Source organism: Cebidichthys violaceus, unplaced genomic scaffold (genome assembly GCF_023349555.1).
Source record: "Cebidichthys violaceus isolate CVI_PGR_0920_01 unplaced genomic scaffold, fCebVio1.0.p SCAF_16, whole genome shotgun sequence".
NCBI lineage: Eukaryota > Metazoa > Chordata > Actinopteri > Perciformes > Stichaeidae > Cebidichthys > Cebidichthys violaceus.
The window spans coordinates 6318342-6343679 of NW_027176329.1; the positions used below are offsets into that span (position 1 = coordinate 6318342).

Genomic DNA, 25338 nt, shown 5'->3' on the forward strand with positions numbered 1-25338 from the left:
TCAAGTGTTTTATTTTGAAGGGGTTTATTCAAAATCATTGTCAGTGTTAAGACCAGGGATGTATGAAGATAATTGATTAATTTCTATGAAAGTTACTCAGTGGCGCATAAAGCAAAATGAAGATCAACGTCCGAGAATTCAGATTAAAATGACCCAGATCTTCCAGCAATCTTCTGCAACCATGGGCTCATAGAGCAAACCTACAAGCATTTTCTTTAACCCCACCCCCCAGCCCCTGGTCCAGTCTTGTTCTCATTCACATGAACTGAGGTAGGAAAATAACTCTGGATTCGACTATTAGTACATTCTACGACTTTTAGGACCTAATAATTGAATAATAAAGTGTTTGTAAATTGATTTACCTTAAAAATAAAAAAAAGATTCCCAAATTCTTAAAGTACACGAATTAGCTCATCTAATGGAGATTATTTTCAGAATATTAAAATAAAACATTATGTTTGTATACTAGACACATGAATTTAGTAAACTTTTAATAATACAATGATAGCTTCACATTTTTGGAAGCAGAAAGTTAGATGATTGATAGCACTCTCATATATATGAAAAATATAAATAGCTACAGCAAACAGTCGGTCATTTTTGCTTGGTAATAAGAGTGGAAACAGGGAAACAGGAGACTTATTTTTTTGTACGGATGAGACAAATGATATGACATGGTAATTATTGAGCTTTAGAGGTGCTGGTCAGCGTTTTTTAGTTGTTGTTACTTTTAAACATTTTTCAACATTTTTCCTTTGTTTCCAGCCTTTATGGTAAGCTAAGCTAATTGGCTGCTGGCTCTAGTTTTATATTTAGTGCACAAACATAAGACGGCGATGGATCATTTCCCATCATCATTTAATGTACAACATAAACTTACATGTAAACTATGAAGCAGCAATAAACTAATATCACAATTGTATGAAAAACAAGCACCAATTAATCTGTTCTTCAGAATGACATCATTTTACAGAAGATATTTTGAAATTTACCTCTACTTTTCTCAGATAAAAGTCAGTAGAGTGCTCTTCTGTTATTGTATAAGGCATACAAAACACAATAAAAAAAGACAATATCCATTTTGTTGAAAATATATTTTTTTAAATAAAGTAAAAAGCTATCTAGAACTTCATTTTGTCACTCATTTGTATTTTGGCAGAGATAGTGTCCAATGTGTCGTCACTGTAGTCCTTCTGCTTGCAGCATTTCCTCTGGATGAATTTGTAAAGGGCAACCACTGGGATGGATAAACTGGGAATTCCAGCCAGAATGAAGATAATGATGTAGATCCAAGATGGAAACGGACGTGGTTCAAGGGTGGGAAAGTTCTCCTATGGCCAGAGTTAAAGAAATGTTAAAATTTACACCAACGTATGACACACGAGAGGTCTAATTCAACACATCTAAAATGGTCTTTCGACTTAAACTATTGTGATGAGCACACTTACCGCCTCCTGGTCCCACACCAAATAGGTGAGACTCTTAGTGACTTGGGTTACAAAGTAGAAAACCAAGATGACGACCATAATCAGTGGACTGACAAACCTCCACGTCACCTGCCAGAAAATATTGGGCTTGTGGCCAATCATAAATTCGATGTCCTTGTTAAACCTGTTTGGAAGCAATAAGAGGGGGATGTAATGTCAGCTGAGTGTGTATGAAAGCATCCATTAAAGACAACCTTGTACTTATACCAGATACGTAAATAAAGCAGCCTCCGTGTTGTTGTGTGCGTTCATCGTGTTGCAGCTGCACTGGACTTCAAGAAAATAAATCTCCAAACATAAAGACTGGAAACAGGGTGAAACATTACAATATTAAGCTTCTTTAAAAGTAGAGTTTTTACCTCTTTTAGCAGCAGTATTATTGAATCAGAGCAAAAAACACATTTTCCACATTCCTCACCATAGTCTTGCTACATGACACACTGTACTTCTTTATCTCTCATATGATGACGGACACATTATCTCTGTTCCAAGGTCAGATTGCAGTGATCTGTTATTTCTTAGTTTGTTTCAACTGCATTACTCACTGATATTCAGACACCCTCATTGGCCTGTGCAGCAGCTGTCTCTGTCTTATGCTTGTATGACAATAACAAGACTAAGAGTATACAGCCATAATAGCAACTCTGTGAGGCTACACCTACAGTACATGGGATAAACAGGTATAATATCTATCACATTAGTTTAGCATCTTAGTGTGATAGCAATTGCTAATTTTCACTTAACACAAAGCTGCTGGCGTGGCTAAAAAGCCATTCATTTGGACTCTCTGTACCAATACCCACTTCTTGAATAGACTCACCTATCTATGCCATAGATGTACATAACAGCGAACATTTCACAAAAGCCGATGACCAGAAGAGGGATAGAGCCAGCAAAGTTGTCAAAAAGAGCTAGCCAGTAGTTTCCAGAGCGAAGGGAAAAGATGAGCCCAAGAGCAAGGGAGATTATGCAAGTCAGACCTGAAAAAAACAATGCAAAAAGTGGTTACACTCATATCTAGATCAAATGTACTCACCCTGACATGAAAAAATAATTTATCAGAAACATTACCACAGAGAACTTCTTTGGGCCAACTTCGGGGCAGCAATTGGAGGTCTTGCAAAGGTACCACCACTCCCTCTATGTTCCCGAACATAGTTGAGAGGCCGAGGCAGAAGAGCATGACGAAGAAGAGAACGGCCCACATAGGAGAAATCGGCATCTTGATGATGGCCTCTGTGAACACGATGAAGGCTAGACCTGTTCCCTCCACACCCTATATAGTACACCAAATATTACATTCACCCTCTGTCAAAAAATGTCAATGAAATAAAAAACAAAAAAATCAATTCTAATGTCAAAATATTCTAATGCTACTCACCTGACTGAGGAAAACCTGCATGTCACAGGTCTGTAATTGCAATCCTTGAATGATATCTGGATTTGTCTGGTTGAGTTGCGACAGAACTCCATTGTAGTTGTTTTCTGTGATGTTGTCTTCAGGATAGTTAAAGGCATTCATCAGCTTCCAGATGTTGCTAAAAAAGAAAAGCACAGTGAGATCTGTTCAGTCTTCATAAGTGAATCCAAATGATTGTTTTAAAGACTTCTTTTGTGTAATTTGAAACTCACTCAGCTGTGCAGCTGTCAAAGTTTTGCGTGGCCCTGAAGCCGATGATGGAATAGATAACTGTCGCAGAGAACACTGAGGTGAAGCCATTGATGATGGAGATGAGAACAGCATCCTGCTCGCAGTTGTTGCTAAAAAACAATTATGATCATGTGAGGACAAATGTTCAAAGGAAGGCTTAATGCATAACTGTGCATGTTAGGCAGTAACTCACTGAACCGAGTTGTAACTGGAAAAAGAGATGAGACCTCCAAAGGCCAAAGAGAAGGAGTAGAAAACTTGAGCACCTGCATCCAACCAGGTTGTTGGATTCATTAACTCATTTACCTAAAAGAGAATAAAAAGTACCTTGTATAAACAGTAAAATTGAGCCATAGGATTCCCATGCTAATTATTTCCTTTTGTGATATTTCTGCACTTCAGAAGTGACAGTAAACACTCCTACTGACCTATTGTTCTGGCCGCTGTTAATAATTAATATGTGTATTACTGTAAACCGGGATCATCAATGAGGAGTCTAAAAATGACTGACTGTCATGTGACATCATAAAAAGTAATCAATCAATCAATCAATTGTTAAATTATATGTGTTTAGCGTTGTTTTTAAATCTTTTGAACCAAATCCAAGTCACGCCCCGAGTCAAACAGCAACACTATGGTAGTATGAAAATTACAACAGGACAAATACCAAAATTACACCAAAAGCTTCTTTTTTTCTTTTTGCAAATATTTTTTTTTGCAATATAGCAATTATACTGAGAAATGTTGGGTGGTGTGTAAAACTGTGCCTACATCTGGTGTGAATAGGAACTTGATTCCCTCTACAGATCCTTTCAGAGTCAGTCCTCTGATGAGGAAGATGGTGAGGACTAAGTATGGTAGAGTGGAGGTGACGTATACAGCCTGAGAGAAAACAAAAATGACAACATGATCCAAAGACACATCTGTATACTTGAATAAACGCAAGCAGGCATCACTCTTGCATCAGATTATTCAGTAATGTGACATTCAGACCTTTCCAGTGGTCTCAATGCCTCGGATGCAGCAGACATAGAGCATAGTCCAGGCAGCCACCAGGGATAGCACTATCCACCACTGTGGACCGCCAGCCTCATCAATAGCTGTTGAAGTGTTTAGAGTCTCTCTGTACCAGAAGTAGTCAACAGTGCTGCTCCGAGCACACTCCTCAACCACACCTGCAAAGGATAAGCAGGCAGCAACTTGAGCAACCTTGGAAAGAAATGTTACCACAGACTGTACAGCAGATTTCTTTTTTCTTTTTTTGACTGTTGTCTTGATGTATGAAGGCATACCTGTCCTGTTAGCATTGAGAGGACATTGACTCCAAGGCAGAGGATCTTGAAAGGAGTTGAAGAGATACCACATGATCCAGGCCATGATGGTGTTGTAGTACATACCCACCAAAAATGAGACAAGCATGGATGCAATACCTGTAACAAAATGAAACAGTTAGTCTTGTGGTGTTTTTTTCTTCTTAACAAAACAAAGAGTCTATGGCCATTTCTAGCAGCTCTGTGAGGCTGTACTTGCAGCAGTGCTTCGAGCTAAATGCTAACTTTGACATGCTAACATGCTCACAATTGCAAATCTAACATACTTATGTTAGGCAGACATACTGTACATGTCTGTGCCAAATTTGATGGAACTCCATCTAATAAAACCACAAAAATGTTCATGGTGGTGATGGATAGAGGTAAGGGCAGAGGATCACCAATGTCAGTACAATGTATCATCTGGGGACCATGAATGCCTGCACCAAATTAATCCAGTAAATAATTGTTTTTCGATATTTCTGTTGGGACCATGCGATTGATGTACAGACAGACATGTTGGCCCTGGAGCAACACACCCTAATGTGCATGCTTCTTTTTTTTAACCCACCAACTCCAGTCAAATATGGGCTGATAGAGCTCCATACTCCCACGCTGCCCTTTCTCAGGCGCTGACCGATGGCAAACTCCAGGTGCAGCAGTGGGATTCCCTCCAGGACGAGCAGGATGAGGAATGGGATCATAAACGCGCCTAAAAGTACAACATTCACATTGTCATAATGAGTTAACAATGTGTGTATTGATTATAATCAGCACTTTAATGAAGGTAAGTAAATATTCAACGGTTGGCTTCATTCAAAAAGTGTTCCCATAAAGACACCCATAAACTGTAAAAAGCGCACTGGGCACTACATAAACCATGAATAACACTCACACATTAACTTTTATATATCATTAAAGCTTGAGAAAGTAAAAGTAAAAGTATATGACATCATTAGTTTCAATGTGTACCAAATTGTCAGTTGATATTAATGAGCAAATTAATTTTAGTAGACTGTTTTCAAGGAATATACATTAATTGATTTTTTTTTAGATCTCAGCCATTTTTATTATTTTTATGTGTTAGAGAGCGAAATCCAGAAGTCTAACGATGTGTACTGCTACAAATACTGCATCTCTCTGTAAATATATAACAGCACCTTTAAACATAATTAGTATTCTCAAATTACCCAAAAATTTTTTGAAAATATTCTTATTTTATAGATCTAAACACTCAGTTTTAATGACTAACTCCCTTCAAATGTGTCATTTAATGTGTTACAATCCATAATAATTATTGATGTGTTGTTGGTTTAATTTAGACTAAAAGCAGACAGATTGAGTTTTGGAAAAGCTCTCCTCAGTTACTGAAAACGGGTAAATACACATTTAGATCTTTTTAATAATTCACACACACAACTCATTTTCTAGCATCTCAGCAGAACTCATCCAGCCTACCTCCTCCATGGCTTTGACACAGGTAAGGGAACCTCCAGACGTTGCCGAGTCCCACACAGAAGCCCACACAGGTGAGCAGATACTGGGCTTTGTTGTCCCATTTTGGCCTGTCCCCTGCCTCCTCTTTCTCCATCCTCTCCAGGTCCCCGTGAGAGGGGATTCGGTCATCCAGTCCTGGGTTTGGCAGCTTCAGTTTCATGATGGCTCCCTGTCTGTTCACTAAACTCAGAAATTGTAAAAAGTTGCTGTTGAGTCTCCCTTTCGTAACCAGTTGTTGGTTTTGCTACTTTCCTGGGAGCAAGGGGATGCGTCCTCTCTCATACAATGTTCTGTTACAAGTTACTGATTCTCCATGGACTGTCTCTCTCTGAGTGCTTTACCCCTATTGTGTGTCCTGGGAAATGGCACTGAGGTATTTACCGCGACCTATGATACCTGAACCAAAGCTATCAGTAGCTCACTACAGTCCATGTTGGGTTGTGGAATGTCAGCAAGTTAAACGGAAAAGGTGCAACCTTCTTGATAATGGTTAATACATCACGTGAGGTTCCTCCACAAACACTTTTCCCTCAAAGATGAGATTGATATTTATGAGTTTGTTTGGGAAATGGAGCATGGTATTGGCTATTTATTCACTTTATTACCCCTCTTAACACAAGGTTTTCTTGAAGGTTAACAAACATATCCAACAAGCAAAACGTCTGTCACTTGTCTGACAGAAAGAAAGAATGAAACACTACAGTCAGAGAAAACATATTTACCATCATTTCTTATCTTAACAATCAGGCTGTGCCTTTTCCAGTCTTTGAGAAGTCTGACTGTTGTGTCTTATCAGTCTGTACAGGCACATCTAGTCCATGTTCTCTCAGATTTTAATTTAAAATGCTGAATTCTTTCAGTATTTTATCCCTTCCTCAGAGTAGAGGAAGAGATTTTTCTACTTGTATCGTAACATTTTTCCTGCCGTGAAACTGTTAAGCAATTCGGAGTACATATAAACCTTATCAGTGTTCCAATGTTTCTTTCTAGTGCAAATTATTAACCAAAGAAAGACTACTTTCGGCGTTTACAGAGTCGTGTATACTGAATGGTAATCTATAGAAGCCATATAAAGGGTTATTTTAAGGATATTCATAAAAGCAGGGAACATCCTGGACAGGTCGCCAGTCAATCCCAGGGCTAATACATCCACGTTTTGAGCTCATTCAGTCACCATAAAAAACCCCGCACAGAAACTTTGATATCAGTTGAACAGATCCAAATTGTGGAATTTCATTCGTAAAATGGCTGTAAATTAATTGATTTTCCACCATTATATTTTTTGTGTCCACTACTGTCACTTGTCTTGTCATCACAACACATAGTTTTGCAAAAAATGCACATAAATATTATTGTCACACAAATTGTACTTTGAAAACACATCATTATGTAGTTAAATTTGAATTTTATTAAACTGTTTCCATAAAATCAAGGGACAAGTAAAATCTTCAGTAGTTGAAAGAAGACAGAAAAATCTTTATTATGAGGAGGTAGCTAGCCCTTGTTGATTGAATACGTTTATTCAGCTTTTCTCAAAATATACAATTTAAAAAATCTCATGAACATCTACAATGATTCTATATACTTTTATCAACACGTCAACACAAAAAATGTCCTCAGCGCACACACACACACACACACACACACACACACGCACGCACGCATGCGCACACACACACACACACACACACACACACACACACACACACACACAGTATGTTAATCTAAAAATTCAATCACTTTGACAAATCAAATTTCAACAAAGTAAAGCATACCCCACTATGGATTAAATAATCTTCATTGCACTGGTCTCTTGTTTTGAAAAAAGTATTACACACCAAATTTTAAAAGCAACAGTGTAATGTTCTTGTTAATCTAGTGAGTGTCATACATGTTGACATTGGCAGATACAGTGTTGAGCTCAAGTTTATTGATTGTTTTCTTGCAGCAGCATCTCTGGAATAATTTGTACAAAGCATATCCTGGGATCATAAGACTAGGAAATCCAGCCAAAAGGAAGATGATAACATAGACCCAGCTGGGATAGGGTAATGTCTCCAAAACCGGGAAGTTTTCCTGTGACACAACAAATATTTAAAAATGTTAATTTTTTTATAATAAAATTGAGAAATTTTGCGAACAACAGTTGAGAAACTTACCGAGCTTGGATTCCAGGTGATATATGTCAGTGTGGCACTGACTTTGGTGATGAAGTAAAACACAAAGATGACTAAGACAATCAAAGGGCTGACCACTCTCCATGTGGCCTGCCAGAAGATGTTGGGTTTGTGTCCAATCATGAACTCAATATCTTTGTTAAACCTGTCAAAGGAGGTAGATCTAATTTAGGACTATTTGGCTATGTTGTAATATTTGATTGTGAAAAACTTGATTTAAGAGAGTTATCAACATGGCACATACATAAACACTGTAACTACATTCCAGGGATTCTTTATGGCAAAATAGGCTTTGTAATCTCCTGTTCAAAACTTACCTATCTATTCCATACAGGTAGGCTACACCAACCATCTCACAGAAGGCGATAATGAGTAGAGGGATGGAGCCTGCATAGCTGTCAAAGAGTGCTAACCAGTAATTACCAGACCGCAGAGCAAAGATGAGCGCGATCAAGAAGGATGAGAAGCACACAATCCCTAAAATCCCAAACAAAAAAACTCATTATTGACAATGTTCTTAATCGTTATTCCGCTGTACAAATTTATGTAGCATCAGCATTCATGGTAGCTCCTCACATGATGCTACTGGCAGATAGTTCAGAACAGAGACACCGCCACTGAGAGTTAGTTTCCTGTATCTGTGTTACATGGATTTTGCCACTACCTTTATGAGACAAGCAGCAGGTCCTGAGTCTATTAATTCTCAAGCCACATATCCTCCAAACATTCTTGTGATTGGTGACATGCAAGGTAACACACATGGGTCAATAAGATCATTTACCTGTGAGCACCTCTTTAGGACACTTCTTAGGAAAGATCTTAAGGTCCTGCAGGGGAACCACAACTCCCTCTATACTTCCAAACATGGTGGAAAGCCCGAGACAGAAGAGCATGATGAAAAAGAGGACGGACCAGAGAGGAGAAAAAGGCATCTTTGTGATGGCCTCTGTGAACACAATAAAGGCCAGACCCGTTCCCTCCACTCCCTGGAATACAAGTGCACAATCATTCACAACACTCAATGGATTTAACTACTCAGAATGAAATACAAACATGATGCCTCCAAAAAAAAAAAAAACATACATCACTGAGAAAAGTCCTGAGGTTGCAGGTGCTAAGGTCCAGCCCCTGAATGACCACTGACCCTGAGATTGTGCTGTTGAGCTTTTGCAGCATTTCATCATAGTTGCTCTCTGTGACGGCTCCCTCAGCCAGATCAAATGCATTCAGCAGCATCAAGATGTTTCTGAAAGAGAAAATTTAGGAATATGAGTGACTGAAAAATGGTTCTTTACTTTTGCCCTGATTAACCCAAATAAATTGACGTAATGTTCCATGCACATACTCATTAAGGCAGGCATCAAACTGCTCCGTTGCCCGGAAGCCAATGATCGAGTAGATGACAGTGGCAGCATAGATAGAAGTACAGCCATTAATAATGGAGATGATAATAGCATCTTGCTCACAATTGTTGCTAGAAGGAAAATACAAATTCATAGTTTTATTTAACATTTTTGAAAAGTTTGTTCATCTCAGCTGATAAGATTAGATGCCATGTAGACTTAACATGTACTAACTGAATAGGGTTATAGCTGGAGAATGAGATGAGCCCTCCAAAGGCCAGGGAGAAGGAGTAGAACACTTGGGCTCCTGCATCCAACCACGTTGATGGGTTCACCAACTCATCTAGCTAGAAATCAATATCATCAGCAGAGTGAAATATCTCCCATGCCATTGGTAGGGAGAACGTAATTAAATGACTAACATCTGGTGTGAAGAGGAACTTGATTCCATCTACAGATCCTTTCAGAGTCAGTCCTCTGATGAGGAAGATGGTGAGGACCACGTATGGCAGAGTGGAGGTGACGTACACAGCCTGAGAGAAAGGATAGAGACATATTTAAAGGTGCAAACTGTACCTTTTTAAAATATCATTATATTATTTTTGAATAACTATGGCTTTCATAAGAAACAAATGTTATTACTCAAATTGGGAACTTTTGTCCTACACCTATGGTATTAGGTTAATTAGTAGCCTACTTTCGCAAATTCAAGGCCGCATTTGTTAGAGAACAGGAAGCAGGGCAAAACAGCTAGCCTGGCTCTTCCCAAAGCTCATTATTTTATTCAACCTTTATTTTTACATTGAGGTAGATAGACCTCATTTACAATACAGCCAAGTAAAAAAAAGAAATAAACAAACAATCACAGGCACCAAGAAACACAAAAAAGAAACTAAATTGTAATGGTAAATTGCCCTAAGGATGAAAGGGAGGTAGAATGTTCTGGATGTTATTCCATGTTACAGGTGCCCAATATAAAAACTGGATTTGGAAAGCCCAATAAAAACAGCTGGCACCTGCAACATAATCCAGTCATATAAGCATGTTTGATAAGGACCCACACTTAAAGACAACAATGAAGCAAATTAAGGGGGTAAAAAAAGTGTTTGGGTCTTATAAATGAATAAAGCCTAGTGTCTATCATGCTATTCAGAGAGGTAGGGCCATCCAACTTTAGCATCCAGCTCAATGATGAGTATAATTATCTCCAGTAATAAATCTTAATGCAGAGTGATAAATGACATCCAAGGTCTCATGTATAAAGTGCACCGTAATCACATACTGATAAAAAAGAGGAAATGAGAGAGAAGACTTATGGTTAAGAGAATTCCCTTCCTTACTAAATTTTACTGGATTTAAATATATAATAAACATTCAAATGAATGACAAATCTCTGCTGCCACATTATGCAACACTAATGCCATATATGCCCTACCTTGCCTGTGGTCTCAATTCCTCTAATGCAGCAAAAATAGAGCACACTCCAAGCAGCAGCCAAGCACAGCACCACCCACCACTGCAGACCTCCAGCCTCCTCTATAGCCTCCGAGGTGTTTAATGTCTCTCTGTACCAGAAGTAGTCCACTGGAGAGCTGCGTTTGCATTCTGACACTAGACCTACAGGAAGGGGGGAAATCAAATTGTTTGAAATGGATCGTAAAATATTAAGGCTGAAGTTTTAGTTTTTTTAAGTGGTGACATGCCTGTGAGATTATCATTGAGAGGACACTGGCTCCATGGCAGTGGGCTCTGGAAAGAGTTGAAGAAGTACCACATCACCCAGGCGATGATGGTGTTGTAGTACATGCCCACTAAGAACGAGACTGCCATGGACGCAATACCTGTAATAGAGGGGGAAAATCAACAGTGTGACGCTTTGCACCACAGCCATTTCTCATGATTCCCGCATGCTTTGTAATAATGTAGGTATTAATGGACTTCCATAGTAGTGGAAAACGTACATGAGGATTTGATAAGTGTGTCCAACCAAAAAAAAGATTTAAAACAAGCCTTTCATTTTGGACTAAAACTCACTTATGCATGCACTCACCAACTCCAGTCAAGTAGGGGTGAATGGAAGCCCAAACCCCTACGCTGCCCTTTCTGAGGCGCTGGCCGATGGCAAACTCAAGGTACAGCAGTGGGATCCCCTCGAGGACGAGCAGGATAAGAAAAGGGATCATAAAAGCACCTGGGGACACACCAATATAAGCTTAGATAACTGGAGACATGTGCGTGATAACATAGATACACCTTGTTTACTGCAGCCATGTGTGATTGTTTTAACATTAGACATGCTATACACCTCAACACGGTGTATAAACGGTATATAATTTAATATGCAGTTATTAATTGTGCTCACAGGTCATTTTATACAGTTATTAATCCTTAAAAACTTTATTGTGGAAACAACTACACATGCAGTATGCTGGCAACCAACAAAAAGGGATTGACATGAGCTTTAATTATCTTTATTATCATGCATGACGATGCAGGTGGTGCAGCATCAAGGCTGAAAGTTCACTCTGGTATCAGGATTCAGATAGCAAAACAGAACAGCAACAGATATGAAAAAAGCTGAATCACACATCAAATTATGATCCTTGCATATAATCACTTTGAATTCTTGAAGAAAAGTTTTGCCATATTCCAGCCAGGGGGATATTAAATTCAACTACAGGTTGTTTACCTACTTGTTTCACTGACGCTCTCAGTATGTAAGCTAAATGTTAACCACTTGAGATTAATATGTAGACTTGCCTGAACGGCAGCTCGTGCTTTACCTTGACATCAGTGGCACAGAGATTGTTGGGAAATCGGATTTCCACCCCTGAAAGGTGTTCAACTTATGTCAGCATTGCCCTCAGGGTTCAGGGCCAGGTCAAGACAAAAAAGGGTATTTTCCCTCAACTGGCCCAATGTAGGCTACAATAACTTTTGTATGTTAGCTATTTTGTCATTTTTAGCCTATTCTATCTCAATTATTGTATGTCTAGGAGTTTCGTTTTTATCCTCAAAATGTTGGCTTTTAAAAAACTAGAAAATGGGTTTGTAAGTAACAAAAAAAAAACATGGTTTAACAATAATAATAATAATAATACATTTTATTTATCGAGCGCTTTTCATAGTACTCAAAGACACTTTACATTAAAATCATCATATATAAAAGCTATGCGATAGGTTTGGCTGATTTCTTTTTTAGCTGAACCACTAGGTGAGCTTTGATTTCCTGAGGGTGGTGCTATTTGCCTGCTTAGCGATGGTGGGTAAAACTACTCACTCTAACAACCTGGTTTTATAGTCCAAATAAACAAGAGATTGATTATTGAGAACAGTTGCTGTTTTGGAGCATGTGTTGCTCTAGGACGGCAATGTTGGTCTGTCTGTCTGTCTGTCCACCACTTTGGTCCAGACTGCAATGCCTTAACAGCTGCCACTAAAAACAGACATTCATGTTCCTTAGAGCATGAAGCTTACTGATTTAATAATCCACCGATTTCCCGGTGTCTTGCCAATCGTCCTGACATTTCATTGGGCACAGATATTCATGTTATTCACAGGATGAACCCTTTGCTAATCCCATAACTTTTTATCTTGTGTCATCATGAGTTGAGTATATTAGAGGATGTTAGTTGGTAACGTTAAAATAGTTCAAAGCAGCCTCACAGAGCTGCTAGCATTGTTGCAAACTCATCTTGATTTAATTAGTTTATATAAGGAGGTTTAAAACAGATTCAGTTTTATGAAAATGTTTCAGATTATTTATCCTCACAGAATACAATATTATTCCTATATCATACTATACTCTGAGCTACTTTGGCTGAGTGTTTGCTAACTTGAGATATGCTGGTTTGTCTGATAGGTGATATCTGATTAGGCAACATCTCAGCACAAGACCATGTTTATTTTTACATGCAATCAAGCACTCTCACAACATAGGGGTAAAGTTTAGGAATCGGCCAGTCAGCTGACCAGAAGTCAGTGTTTCTTCACTCCAGTCACAATTTTCAAGCTCAAAATATCACCATATACCGTGCATCAGTGGTTCCTTGCTGTAGAGTTTATAGCTTTATACAGCATTCATTCTCCTCTGCAAGTTAATAATTAATGACAACCTCTTAGGTTGAGTGTATTTATTTTGTGTTACAGACATATGACTCTGGTGTGTTAAAAGTATAAAAGCATGTGGATTAAGCAAACACTCCATTATTCAAAGTGGCACTATAAAACCAGGATGCATCATTATGATCCTAATGTCTGCACTTAAAGTGATTTAGGTTAAATATTAACAGAGGACATCATGGCAACATGAGTGTTACTTAACAAGACTTTTTGCATTTCATTTTCATTTTAGGGCCAATTTAACACAATCAAGTAGGCTATCAGAATCATCACATTTCATTTAATTACATTTTTTTTTTAATTTTTACAACTATTGCAATTATAATTTGATGCGGAAATTTGATTTAAAGGCAAACATGATACCTGAACGATTTTAAGTACTTTTCACTTTCCACTATATGGGACCGGTTTATATGCATTCTGTTCACAATTTAGCTACAGATATAAAGAGCCTACCTCCTCCATGGCTTTGACACAGATAAGGGAACCTCCACACATTGCCAAGTCCCACACAGAAGCCCACACAGGTGAGCAGATACTGGGCTTTGTTGTCCCATTTGGGCCTGTCCCCTGCCTCCTCCTTCTCCATCCTCTCCAGGTCACCGTGAGAGGGAATCCTGTCTTCGAGCCCAGGGTTTGGAAGAACCAGTCTCATGGTGTCTGTGGAGTTAGTCCAGTCTACAGATCAAAAATGTCGGACAGGCGAAGCTGGGCGATTCCCTGTGCTGCTGGCTATCAGAGACCTCGGTCTCTGACAGTGTGTGTGTAAGTGTGTGTGTGTGTGTGTGTGTGTGTGTGTGTGTTATGCCTATTTTATTTGTCTGTCCATTTCACCCGCCATATTGAAGACACATGGGTGTCAACATCATAAAATATTCCTGCCAATCAGAACAAGATGTGTCTGGATTTGTGTGTTGTGTGGTGGGAAATTGACAGACGCACACATCTAGGGGCAATGTGCACCAATTCACGCAAATGAGACTGAGGCCATGAATATGAAAACCTCCCACCACAAATTAACAAGACCCATTAACAAGACCCAGGACTCCACTGACACAGACTCTGATCCCTCTAATGAGTTCATTTATGATACTTTTTTAACCATGCACCAATTGAATTTTATGTCTGCAAAATTGGAAAAACTCACAACATATTTCTACTAATGTTCAATACTACAATATGCATGTACATTATTTTTCAGTTCAACTAATATTTTAACCATTTATGAATTGGACATTTTGTGGATTTTCAAACAATCTGAGGGTAAATGTGCGTTAAGAGCTAAGCAACCCATTGAGAAGCTACTTGTAAATGTGTGATCCCAGACAGGACAACAGAAGTAGAATAAAAATGGCTCTAAAGATAGACTTGATGAAAAACTGAAACTTCAGACAGACTCATGTTGGTGTCAGTTGGTTGTGGCACACATTACTGCTAGCTAGCATATTATATTGATCTTGCGGTTGTATCATTAGAAAGTTGAGAATAAACTATGTGTGTTTATTACACAAAGTACAGAACTGACCAGAAATGATTTGAACGTCTACAGGAGAGGTGCTTGCACCCCATTGCATTCTGTGAGAAGATGCGTCTGCTGTAACTAAACTTAACTTGTATAATAATACTTTATTTTCTGCTTTGGCACAGCTGATAATTAAGACATCCTCAGGTCACTGTGACGCCACAAAAGGGGCAAAGTAACATTGCAGTACATGGTAACTTCAACAGTGAACTAAATGTCTTGGGTTTTGGTTCTGTGCAGAGTTGGTCAAATTGTCTAATGTTGGGTTTTCTGAAAATACTTGTTGTGTTAAATTGTTTCATGATAAAGTGTGTTTCACACTTCAGAGCTGCTGTGTTATCACAGACGTTCAAGATTCAACGCCTTCTCTTAAAGGTCATTGTCTGGTAACCATTAGCAATAATTTATGATGTTCAACAAATGTGCTGTCATCATTCCTTGAACACCATTTGTGGTACAAAGGAGACGTTTGGGTTCAAATTTCAACGGCAAGTATTAAATACCACATCTTAGTTCGTGGCCACTTAAAAGCACATCAACTCATTCCAGCTGATGATTTATGGTTAGAGATTACCATACTATAGTTAGAATAACAGTAGTTGGTAATTCTTAATCATGCAGGATAATGTGGCAGAGCTACTGTACATAAGAGATCACACAGTGAGTGGTTGTCAGGGTGTGTGAAGAAACCTTTGTACTTTGTTCTTCACCTTACAACTAGTCATTAACTTCAGGTGCACACTGTTATAATATGAAGTCGATGATGTGTTGTTCTCGAGGTTTATCAGTGTGGCTGTAAGTCGTAAAAGAAGTCGCATTCTGCCCTCCAGTGGTAACTGAAAGGTGATCTCCACTGATTTTCCCTCTCATGGATTTAATAACATGTTACACGATAGATCTCTCTCGCATACACGGATGATGTTTACAGGTGCACAGACAAAGGGCCTAGTAATGAAGTCAATGGTAATTGACTGCATTTATAAAGTACTTTACTCACACGCCGATGGCAGCAAGCTACTTCCATGCAAGGCACTGGCTTTACCATCTTGATTTTTACTTTTAAAAATGTCCTACTGTGCCTTTGCTGTCACCTTACCAAATAACACCTTTCCAGGTTTACTTACTGTCAGCTCATTTACATACACTGGAACAGGAAGTAAACTTTGGAAAGTTTACCTTTACAACTGTGAAATGGTCTATTGTGGCTAAATATTACAGTATTCAACACTAGTTTAATATGATGTAAATAAAAAAGTGCATTAGAATAACTGACAGCAAGTCTGTATAACCTGCATTAATACATTTTAGCCACAAGAGGTCAGCATTGGTCTAAAGTGCACTTGCAGCAAAACTCTTCACAGGAAATATTCATCCGAGTATTACTCTGATCTGGACTTGTATGTCTGTTGTACTCTGTAGAGAGCTCTTTGACAACATTGTTTTCAAAAGGTAATAATAAGGAATAATCACTCAATAATACTGTTTTAGTGCATATGTTGGCTTATGAATATAATTGATTTACTCTATTTATTACTTTATGATTACTTTATGGTATATTAAGCTTATTATTTTGTATTTTATCTAATGTTACAATGAAATTGTAGGTAATTATTTTACATCCATACTATATGTTCATAGTTTTCTAAATATATTTTAAAGGATTACTGCAGTTCATTTTCATATCGGAAGCTAAAGTAAGCAGGAGGCAGCGAACTGAAGGGAGGGGGAGGAGAAGGGAGAGATGAGGCAGAGGGGAAAATAGAAAGGCGGGGGGGGGGGGGGGGGGATTTACTGGGACTCAGACAGACAGCAGACCGGCTGTCCCAAGCTGCGCTGATCCTTCACTCTCCGGCATCACTAGCCACCTGCCTCTCCGAGAATAACTCACCAAAAAACCTCAGGGCGAGCGCAACCGAAGCAAGGGAGGCGAGACAAAATACTGGCCGGTTCCTTGTGCCACTCTTTCGGCTCCCAGCACACCCCCCCTCTCCTACCCCCCTGTCCTGCGGGAGGACAGGCTGCTCTCACGAGCGCACTTGGCGACCCGGGTTTGTTGTCGTTACCAGGAGAGGAGCCACAGCCGACAGCCCACAGCTCTCATTGAACCGGGCTGCCCTCTCAGAGGAGATACTTGCATGGATGCACCATGGCCACGTTTGTCTGCAGGGTTCAGTTTTTAGATGACACCGATCCGTTTAATAGCACGAATTTTCCGGAACCGACCAGACCGCCGCTGTACACCTTCAGGGAGGATATCCCACTCATCAACCAGTTAGCAGGCATCCACCGGCTCCTCAAGACTCCACACAAGGTAGGATTACCAGCGTGGTAAACAACTAGACTTTAGTTATGTGTTGCCTTGTGAGAAAATATTGATATATTACGGATTGTAGAGTGATTTATTCCACCATAACACAACATAAGACACGGAAACAATAAAGTACAACTACAATTCTGAAAGTAAAGATAAGCTTTATAAATATTTTTCATGTTGAGATTGAAATACGCATTGTCATGAATAAATAGATTTAAATAAGGACTGCACGAAGTTGTTTTCATACTGCTGTTTTTCACTTCAAGCATACTGCAAATAAACTTCCATACCCACCATTCAGAGGCTATTTTGAGAACACATTGCAGGCACAACTGATAGGCTCTCAGGCCTGAGGACTAAAACAAGGCTGCAAATATTTCCCCTTAAAGCCCACAGCAACATTACCCCATGTTGGCGTACATTTGAAAGATGCTGGATCTCCACTAGCTCCAAGAAACCTTTGACCTCTCTGTTGATGAAGCTACAAAATATGAATAGATCACAAAGTTACTTCTGAATGTGTTTTAAACACTGTCACAGTGACAGGTGTGCAAAGGCTTCAGTGCAGCCAGATGTTGCGTGCCTGTGAAAGCTCTGATTCGCAGCGAAAGGCCTGAATCACAGATGATCAAATTTGTGTCAGATTACGATGGGTGTGTGATTGAAAGTGTCTGCGTACCGTTTTTAGTGAATTTCAGTGTTAAACCCAGTAACCCAGAAAAAAAAAAAAGCAACAGCAACACATTCCTTACTGACGAGGCTGGGTCACAGCAAACACACTTGCAGAGGCTAAACAAGTGAAGCAGATACTTTGTGACCTTGTATTTATTCTTCATTTGTATATAGATGTATAATTCAAGCTGGAAACAGATTGAATTGAAAATAAATATGAGGCACAAAGAGAAAGAGAGAGTTCCACTGCTGGCACACAACCCTGATGGCAAACCAGCATTCAACAGCAGAGTTGTTTTTCAGACCAAATGGATCTTTTGCTGCCCCATCTTTAAAAGCCACAAAACAAATGAAAAATGGCCCACAGCAAAGCTTATGATTACAACCTCTACGCAGACAGATGGTACAGCCTGTGTTCATGTTTGCAATTTTGTTCACATCAGAAGGGAGACTGTGCGCAATGGCAAATGGATATTGGGCTTAGATTATAGGGATGAAACTGAAATGTTGCAAATTTGCTCAACAGACTGACCAGGATTCAAACGTTGGTGTTGAATGTTATCATGTCATTGGAAAATGCCAAAGCTAGCAAGAGTTTGACAACTGAGCTATTTTTTATTCCTTCTTTGTTAAAGCAGCCTTTCGCTCTTTTTGTTTTAACCTTCTGTGCTCTTCCCTGAGAAAAGCCTACTGTATTATTATGTTGTGATGGTAGAGCTCTGTGTATGGCTGGCTGGGCTGCATGTAAAGTATAGGTCACTTGTCCCAGAATTCCTGTGGCTGGGGCCTGGATCCCTGCGACACTTTGTTCTCCTCACTTTGGGTGCCGTGGTTTTCCTGACCTCTTCCTCCACCTCCTCTCCCACCTCTCTGACCATGCACCAGAATATAGGCTCTCACACACACACACACACACACACACACACACACACACACACACACACACACACACACACACACACGGTTAGAACTAACTTGCCAGGGCTAAATCAGTACATGGGATGTGTCATTTTATCCAAACTGCTGAAGACACTTCTCACAAAAGATATCTCTTTTCAAAGAAACATTTGAATGTTAAAGATGTTAAATTGCAAAGATCTGACTTAAATTAAGCACCAAGACAAGTCCCCCCCCCCCCCCCAAATGATCCATAGATTTTAAGCTCAATGTAGAAGCCTCACCATCAGTTTTGCAGGGGAAAACTCCCATTCCCCTCAAAAACAACAAAGCCAAGACTTCACAGCCGAACTTTTATTTCATTACCGAAGGGTTCCCAATAAAGCAACACTGGGAGATTTAATAGCTGTGTAGAACACGCCGTCCTCCACACTCTTCAAAGAAAAATGATCCTCTGTGGCTCTGAGTTTGACACAAAAAAAATCTTAAAAACTCATCGTTTAAGTTACGTAAGGTTATTGTTAAGTGTCGACCCATCGTGATCGCCGGCAGGCTTGGTGTTGTTTTAACATGGAAGTAATTACTCCCCTACCCCCAATTTTTTTTTTTCCCTGCTTTGCTCTTCTGGGAGAATTTGATTAAATGAGTGCAAAGTATACTAGCCACTAAGTGTTTCCCTGGCCTGTCCTAGGGCCTTGAGTGTGAAGAGCTTGCGGTTCCTGCTGGAGCCGCCTCTCTGCCGGCTCCGTCCAGCATGATGTGTTTTGTTATGTTATTACTACTATTACCCATGCGAAGTGTTTTAGGAAGGAGACACCCTTTGGACGGTTAGCTGTTAGCGTTTTGTGTTACAGAGTGGTCCGGGGCTCACTTCTTGCTGCCCAAGCAGTATTTGTATGATTGAGTAATGTGTGTCGATAAAAGCGGAGCAGCAAAAGAAAGCAGGGAGCTAGAGGCGGAGGTGGTGGTGGGACTCTGTCTTGGGACATGTGTTCGAGACATAAACAAAGCCTCAAATGGAATATTAAAGAAAATGCTGAATAATGCCAGCAGATTGGGCACAAGAAATGCTTTTGTCCTACATAAATGGAAAGTGGGACAGGGCATGATTAAACCCCCCTCTGTCTCTACCCCCCCCCCCCCCCTTCTACATGGTCAAAACTAAATCACTAGACTACAAAGAAGGGCCTTAAAATATTTGCTCTACAAAGCTTGTGTTTTTTATCTTCTTGATTAGTCATTAATTTTAGACGTGCTAGCGGCAAAGTTGGCTTTATAGTTGGACAGTCCACCACTTTGGCCCAGACTGAAATATCTCATCAACTATCAGATAGATTGACACCGATTTTTGGATTAACATTTGGTACACACACATTCACATCCTCTTTAGGACAAACTACGAGTTTGATGAAACTGGAGCAGAGCCCAGAGTAAGAGTCATTGTAACATTCACAGGCCGACTTATTCCAAAAACAAGACATTGAGATATCTAGAGTTGCAAGGAGTTCAGTTCAGTTTACTTAACAGTTCAGGCAAGGTGAAAACCAGGAGAATAGGGTCAGAAAAAGCCGATCAGACAATATAAGGAACCTCTGGAGAGCTTGGTAGCTCAACACAATCTGACAAGGACCAAGTGAAAGTGGACTGGTATAAATACTGAGGGACTAATGAGAGAATGAGCCGCAGGTGAGGAGATGGGCGGAGACGACCAGGGGAGGGGAATGAGTAGATTGCATGGCCTGAGAAAATGGAAGGACCTGAAATGACAGGAGAATTATAGTGAAAAAGCAAAACCAGATCAAAACAAACTAAGAGGAGCTTAAGGCGCATAAATCCTTCTAAAATCATGCTTCTGAAAATAGCATGAGTCACCGGTAGAGTTGTTAGGTCAAAGCCTTTTTTTTTCTGAGGCCAGCATATGTTTTGAATTATTTGCAAAGCGTATCAGCGTGTTCTGTTCTGAGTGTCTATTCTGTTCTAAGCGCTGCATGTTTGTCATTTTTTTATGGCCACCGAGAGTTGAAATATGTTCAAATATGGGTAAAGTGCTTCGCTCGTCACTGTCACTTTCTACCCAACTGTCCAATCACAGTGGAGGAGGGGCGGAACAAATGCCACAGAAGTAGCCTATACTCCTTGAACTTCAACTTGAACTGTCGAACCAAACGATCGCCATGTGTGCGTGATGTTTCCACGCACACGTGTTTGAATATATAAAAGTTTTGTGCTTTTTCTGTTTTCCTTTGATCACTTAATAAAACATGACTAACAATTATTGTAAGGAATCATTAACAGTAACCAGTGAACATAGACACAGTCTCCTCGTTGCCTATTAAATGCATGATATTCATTATTTAACGTAAACTGAGCAAATTTGATAATTGGGAGGATAATATCAAATAAGTAACCCTCCACATTACTCTCTACCCTTCAGGTGGCTCTAAGAGCAAAAAGCTTGGTGACCGCTGGCTTAAAGAATTTATGATAGAGTAGGTTAGCCTTGGTGGTGCCCCCCCTGTTAACTCCTAGACCCTACACACACACACACACACACACACTCTCGTGTGCATGCTGCCTCAGTGCAGGGTAAATATAGCAAGGTTATATTTATGCTGTGAGTCCATCCGACAGTCCGTCTCTCCGTTTCCCAATGAGGAGAGGGGACAGACGGAGGGCAGCAGCAGGTCTTGTGATCAGTGGTCTCTGCTGGTCAGGGTGCGTCGTCATGCAACTTGACCAGACAGCCAGGGGGCGTTTGGCAGCACATCAGAGGCTAGGGTACCCAGTATGTAGGTGCTAAATGCTAACTCAAGTCATGACGCTGATCTCATTCACCTATTCATACATCAGCAGCTTTGACAATGAGTTGTAAAGCTCATAGCTTATTGTAACAATAATGCCATGATGTATGTTACTTTTTATGAGTTGTAGCTGGGCCGGCTGCTTGCACCTGCTATCAACTTGTGGCTGTAAACATCAACGTCAGTGGTGTGCAGATATATTACTGTGCACCTGGTCTCAGACTCAGCAGGGTTTCCCATTACACAGAGCAAAGCTGGTCAATTCTGACGTAGGCCGGTCTGCAGTGCTACCTTAGATCATGCAATCTCAGATGGATGGCCGCAAGATTGGTCTGTTCTTGAAAAGTGAAAAGCAGAATCTGCCGTGTGCATAAATGTACACATGTAACTTATGTATGTGGGAATGACTGTGATTGCTCCCTCCACAAACATGTAAAGATTGTACACAATTGTCATTTTTTCAGAGTGTCATTTTTCCTCTCACAGCTGGTATTTAAATGCACGAAAACTCCTTTCGTTCTCTGTTTCCCTCTGGTTCTGGTTTCATGTTCTGAATCCATTATTGCTACGTCTCCACTAGTTAATTCCCTTCACAGCTTTGTAATGCTGAAAGCAGAGGCACACCGCATATGGCTCTCCCACTTTGGATCACTGTACACACTCAGACTCGTGTTGAAATCCTTGCCCCGTGAACTGGCTTTACTTTACGGGCTGAACTTGTTAAAAAAAAAAAAGGGGTGTGAAATGCATACAGAGACATAGTGAGTGTGTATTAAGAAATTGTGGACCCAGAGACCAATATCATTCCTGTGGGTGGCACATGTACGTATCATAGCAAGGCCAGGGAATTTTCACATGCCACCCTCCGTATGTCCAAGTGCTGAACCACATTTTCCATCCCTAACTTAGGTCTAAATGCCAATTTTTTCAGTTGGCCCATAGTTGTGTTCAACACAGTTGAATCAAGTATTTTAGTTGAGGTCCATATCATTCCTGAAGACGTTTGTGTTTCTTTCTTTCCTATAGCTTGATGACTGTACGCTGCAGCTCTCCCACAATGGCACCTATCTGGATCTGGAGTCCTCTCTGGCCGAGCAAAAGGACGAGCTGGAGGGCTTTCAGCAGGATGACACAGGGTGAGACTGATTCACATTTATACCCTTCCAAATAGTCTTATACACTCTCAGTCTCCACTGTTAAAACACCTCAAACCATTTTTCTCCCCCACACACACACACACACACACACACACACCCACCCACCCACCCATATATCTTTTCTGAGTTTCTCCATTCTTATAAAATGGGAAGAATCACAAGCTGCTGGATATGGATTTCTTGGAAGCACAAGTTCATGGAAAGTATGAAGCGCTCTGGAAAGTGAGACAGATGTGCCCTCCCTTCCACAGCTACAGCTCTCTCACTGTGTTTTTACAATAATTGATATTCTGATCTTTGTGACAAAATTTCACAGTTCGCAAACCTGTCAAGTCTAGAAGAAACAGCATGATCACTTTGTAACATCACTGTCGTCAAGTATATTCAGTCTCTCATATCCCTCAAAAGCAATGCTGGTGTCTCTCTTTAACAGAAAATGTGCTGCTAGGGCTCAGGGTTTCCACCAAACAAGTTGTATGTCAGTGATGCTAATTCATTTAAATTCTGACAATCCTTGTCTTGTTTGTGTGAAACAGCACCTCAGTGTTGCCAGGTGTATGATAATTAGATACTTCGGATACTTCAGGTCTTAAGTACAGCTCAACAATTAAAAAAAACTCTAACTATACAAGAATTTCAACATGTTTAAATCATTTTTTAGGATAGATATTTCCAGCCGTTTGAGTTGTTGTATGTTGATCTGTTTGGAGACTTCCTGATACGTGTCTGTGTGTGGTTGTTTTTTGTCTTTCTTATGCGCCTGGTAAGTCATGTGACAGATGATGGACAGGTGTATAAAGGCCTGTGTGTGTTTCTGAAGTCGTTGAGATCTTGGAGAACTGTTTGGATTGGACAGGCCAGACAGAAGGTCTGTCATCCACGATCACATTGTACTGACAGTAGGAAATGAATCACACATTGGGTCTTTTGGGTTTGACCCTTTCTTGGCTTAACATCACAAAGGTTGAGGATAGATGCTTCCAACTAAGCCTGTCCTGTCCTCCCTCTGTCAGAAGAACACTGTTTATATAGTGACAAAAATGAATAAACTAATCATACTCAGTACCTCAGCCTGAAACCACATGTTTTACTTTAAAGTCAGGCGGGTTTTGACGGCTGTCTTAAAAGCCATAGTGGTTGTGAATTTTAGGTTTGTCTTGATGTGTCTATTCATCAGTTGTGATGTTACCGTTCTGTATTAACAGCTGTTTGTCACATATTCACATGGACTTACTCTCTTGTCCGGCTGAAGCTAATCTCTCTAATCTCACAATAATCACAACAAAAACCCACCTATAATTAAAGCAATGTAATTGTCTTCTTATGTCATAATGTTATTTATTTATTTTGTTTCTTTGCTTTCTATTGCTTTTACTGTTTATTTTGCTTTACTTTATAAGTGTACCTTATAAAGCGCTATACGAATGAAATATATTATTATTGCAATTTTTGAATGGCCATTAAAATCTGCTTGTCAGTATGATGGTATTATGGTGAAAATTAGGGTTAAAAAAGAATAGATTGATGTAAAGTCATTATCACCCAGAATTTATGTTCCCATGCATTGTTGTGATTCCAGCTGCGGCAGGACTTTGCTCACCACAGTTGACAGTAAACAAGTCCTCTGGTGACGAGGACAGCTCAGAGGATGCTTTCACCAAAGGAGAGGAAATAACAGGAGCAACCTGCTGTAGATTGTCATGTAGAGCAGAGATCCTCCATGCCATGAGAGCTGTTTTGGTATTATTCAAACTATATTGAAATATTGATTTGAATAAACAAACTATTAAGTATAATGAATCTTCCCAGCTCACTAGCATTTGTAATCCAAAATATCCCTTCTTATCCTCACAGTCTTAGACATTCTCACATGCAATCATTGCAATCATGGGTATAATTTTCCATCCACCGTTCTGTCAGACACGAAGCCTTATTCTCACCTGTCATTCTCACACAATACATTATCATACAGGTCCAGCAAGCAAACTGAAATTGCAAAAAAAACAACACAGTTAGCTATCAGCATCTCATGCAGATTGTGTTAACATTTTTGCTCTATTTCCTAGCAAAGCTGATAACGCAGCTTAACAGAAGGATAGGAGGCCAGCCGCTTTTTTGTTTGGGTGTGTGTTATCCTCGCTGCATGTTTTGCATGTTATCAGAGCAGTGCTTTCCCTGCTTGGATTGGATGCTATCAGCATGTCAGTGATGGAAGTCAGTGATAAGCTCCCACAGACTGGAAAATAACAACTGAGGTTAGGAGAGAGAGTTGGAGTCGCTCTCCAAATACCACCATCCTTTACCCTTATGTTTGTGTGTGCTCCCTTTGTTTTCCCACTGGAAATATGCTGTATATGAATGTGTGCTCATGATGGTATGCGGAGGTGT

The 25338-nt window shown here is 39.9% G+C and overlaps 3 protein-coding genes across 3 annotated transcripts in view; 1 reads left to right on the forward strand and 2 right to left on the reverse strand.

Moving 5' to 3' along the window:
• Positions 1–841: 841 nt before the first annotated feature.
• Positions 842–6315, reverse strand: LOC137872623 (sodium-dependent neutral amino acid transporter B(0)AT1-like). The gene is made up of 12 exons (XM_068710936.1): positions 5907–6315; positions 5020–5160; positions 4431–4568; positions 4132–4313; positions 3910–4020; positions 3332–3444; positions 3120–3248; positions 2869–3025; positions 2559–2763; positions 2308–2467; positions 1449–1611; positions 842–1331 (listed from the first exon to the last, which is right to left on the reverse strand). Exons 1-12 carry the CDS (start codon positions 6103–6105, stop codon positions 1122–1124), a joined length of 1908 nt encoding a protein of 635 aa, XP_068567037.1. The 5' UTR covers positions 6106–6315; the 3' UTR covers positions 842–1121.
• A 1015-nt stretch (positions 6316–7330) lies between these two features.
• LOC137872624 (sodium-dependent neutral amino acid transporter B(0)AT1-like) lies at positions 7331–14411 on the reverse strand. Its single transcript, XM_068710938.1, has 12 exons — positions 14044–14411; positions 11516–11656; positions 11169–11306; positions 10901–11082; positions 9888–9998; positions 9700–9812; positions 9468–9596; positions 9206–9368; positions 8904–9108; positions 8440–8599; positions 8105–8267; positions 7331–8021 (listed from the first exon to the last, which is right to left on the reverse strand). Exons 1-12 carry the CDS (start codon positions 14240–14242, stop codon positions 7821–7823), a joined length of 1905 nt encoding a protein of 634 aa, XP_068567039.1. The 5' UTR covers positions 14243–14411; the 3' UTR covers positions 7331–7820.
• A 2517-nt stretch (positions 14412–16928) lies between these two features.
• LOC137872627 (FH1/FH2 domain-containing protein 3-like) overlaps positions 16929–25338 on the forward strand; it is a 63375-nt gene continuing 54965 nt past the window's right edge. Inside the window, 2 exon segments of the mRNA XM_068710941.1 lie at positions 16929–17420; positions 22820–22929. Of these exon segments, the coding sequence (XP_068567042.1) occupies positions 17256–17420; positions 22820–22929 (275 nt within the window). The 5' untranslated portion in view covers positions 16929–17255.

What these genes read in the sequence shown, in the direction of transcription:
- LOC137872623 (XM_068710936.1), bottom strand. Translation starts at nt 6,105, where the DNA reads ATGAAACTGAAGCTGCCAAACCCAGGACTGGATGACCGAATCCCCTCT. An exon ending in TCTCAATGCTAACAGGACAG is followed by an intron (nt 4,314 to 4,430) that starts GTATGCCTTCAT and finishes TATCCTTTGCAG; the next exon opens with GTGTGGTTGAGGAGTGTGCT. An exon ending in GCATTGAGACCACTGGAAAG is followed by an intron (nt 4,021 to 4,131) that starts GTCTGAATGTCA and finishes GTTTTCTCTCAG; the next exon opens with GCTGTATACGTCACCTCCAC.
- LOC137872624 (XM_068710938.1), bottom strand. Translation starts at nt 14,242, where the DNA reads ATGAGACTGGTTCTTCCAAACCCTGGGCTCGAAGACAGGATTCCCTCT. An exon ending in GTGTCAAAGCCATGGAGGAG is followed by an intron (nt 11,657 to 14,043) that starts GTAGGCTCTTTA and finishes GTGTGTCCCCAG; the next exon opens with GTGCTTTTATGATCCCTTTT. An exon ending in TCCTAAAGAGGTGCTCACAG is followed by an intron (nt 8,600 to 8,903) that starts GTAAATGATCTT and finishes TTGGGATTTTAG; the next exon opens with GGATTGTGTGCTTCTCATCC.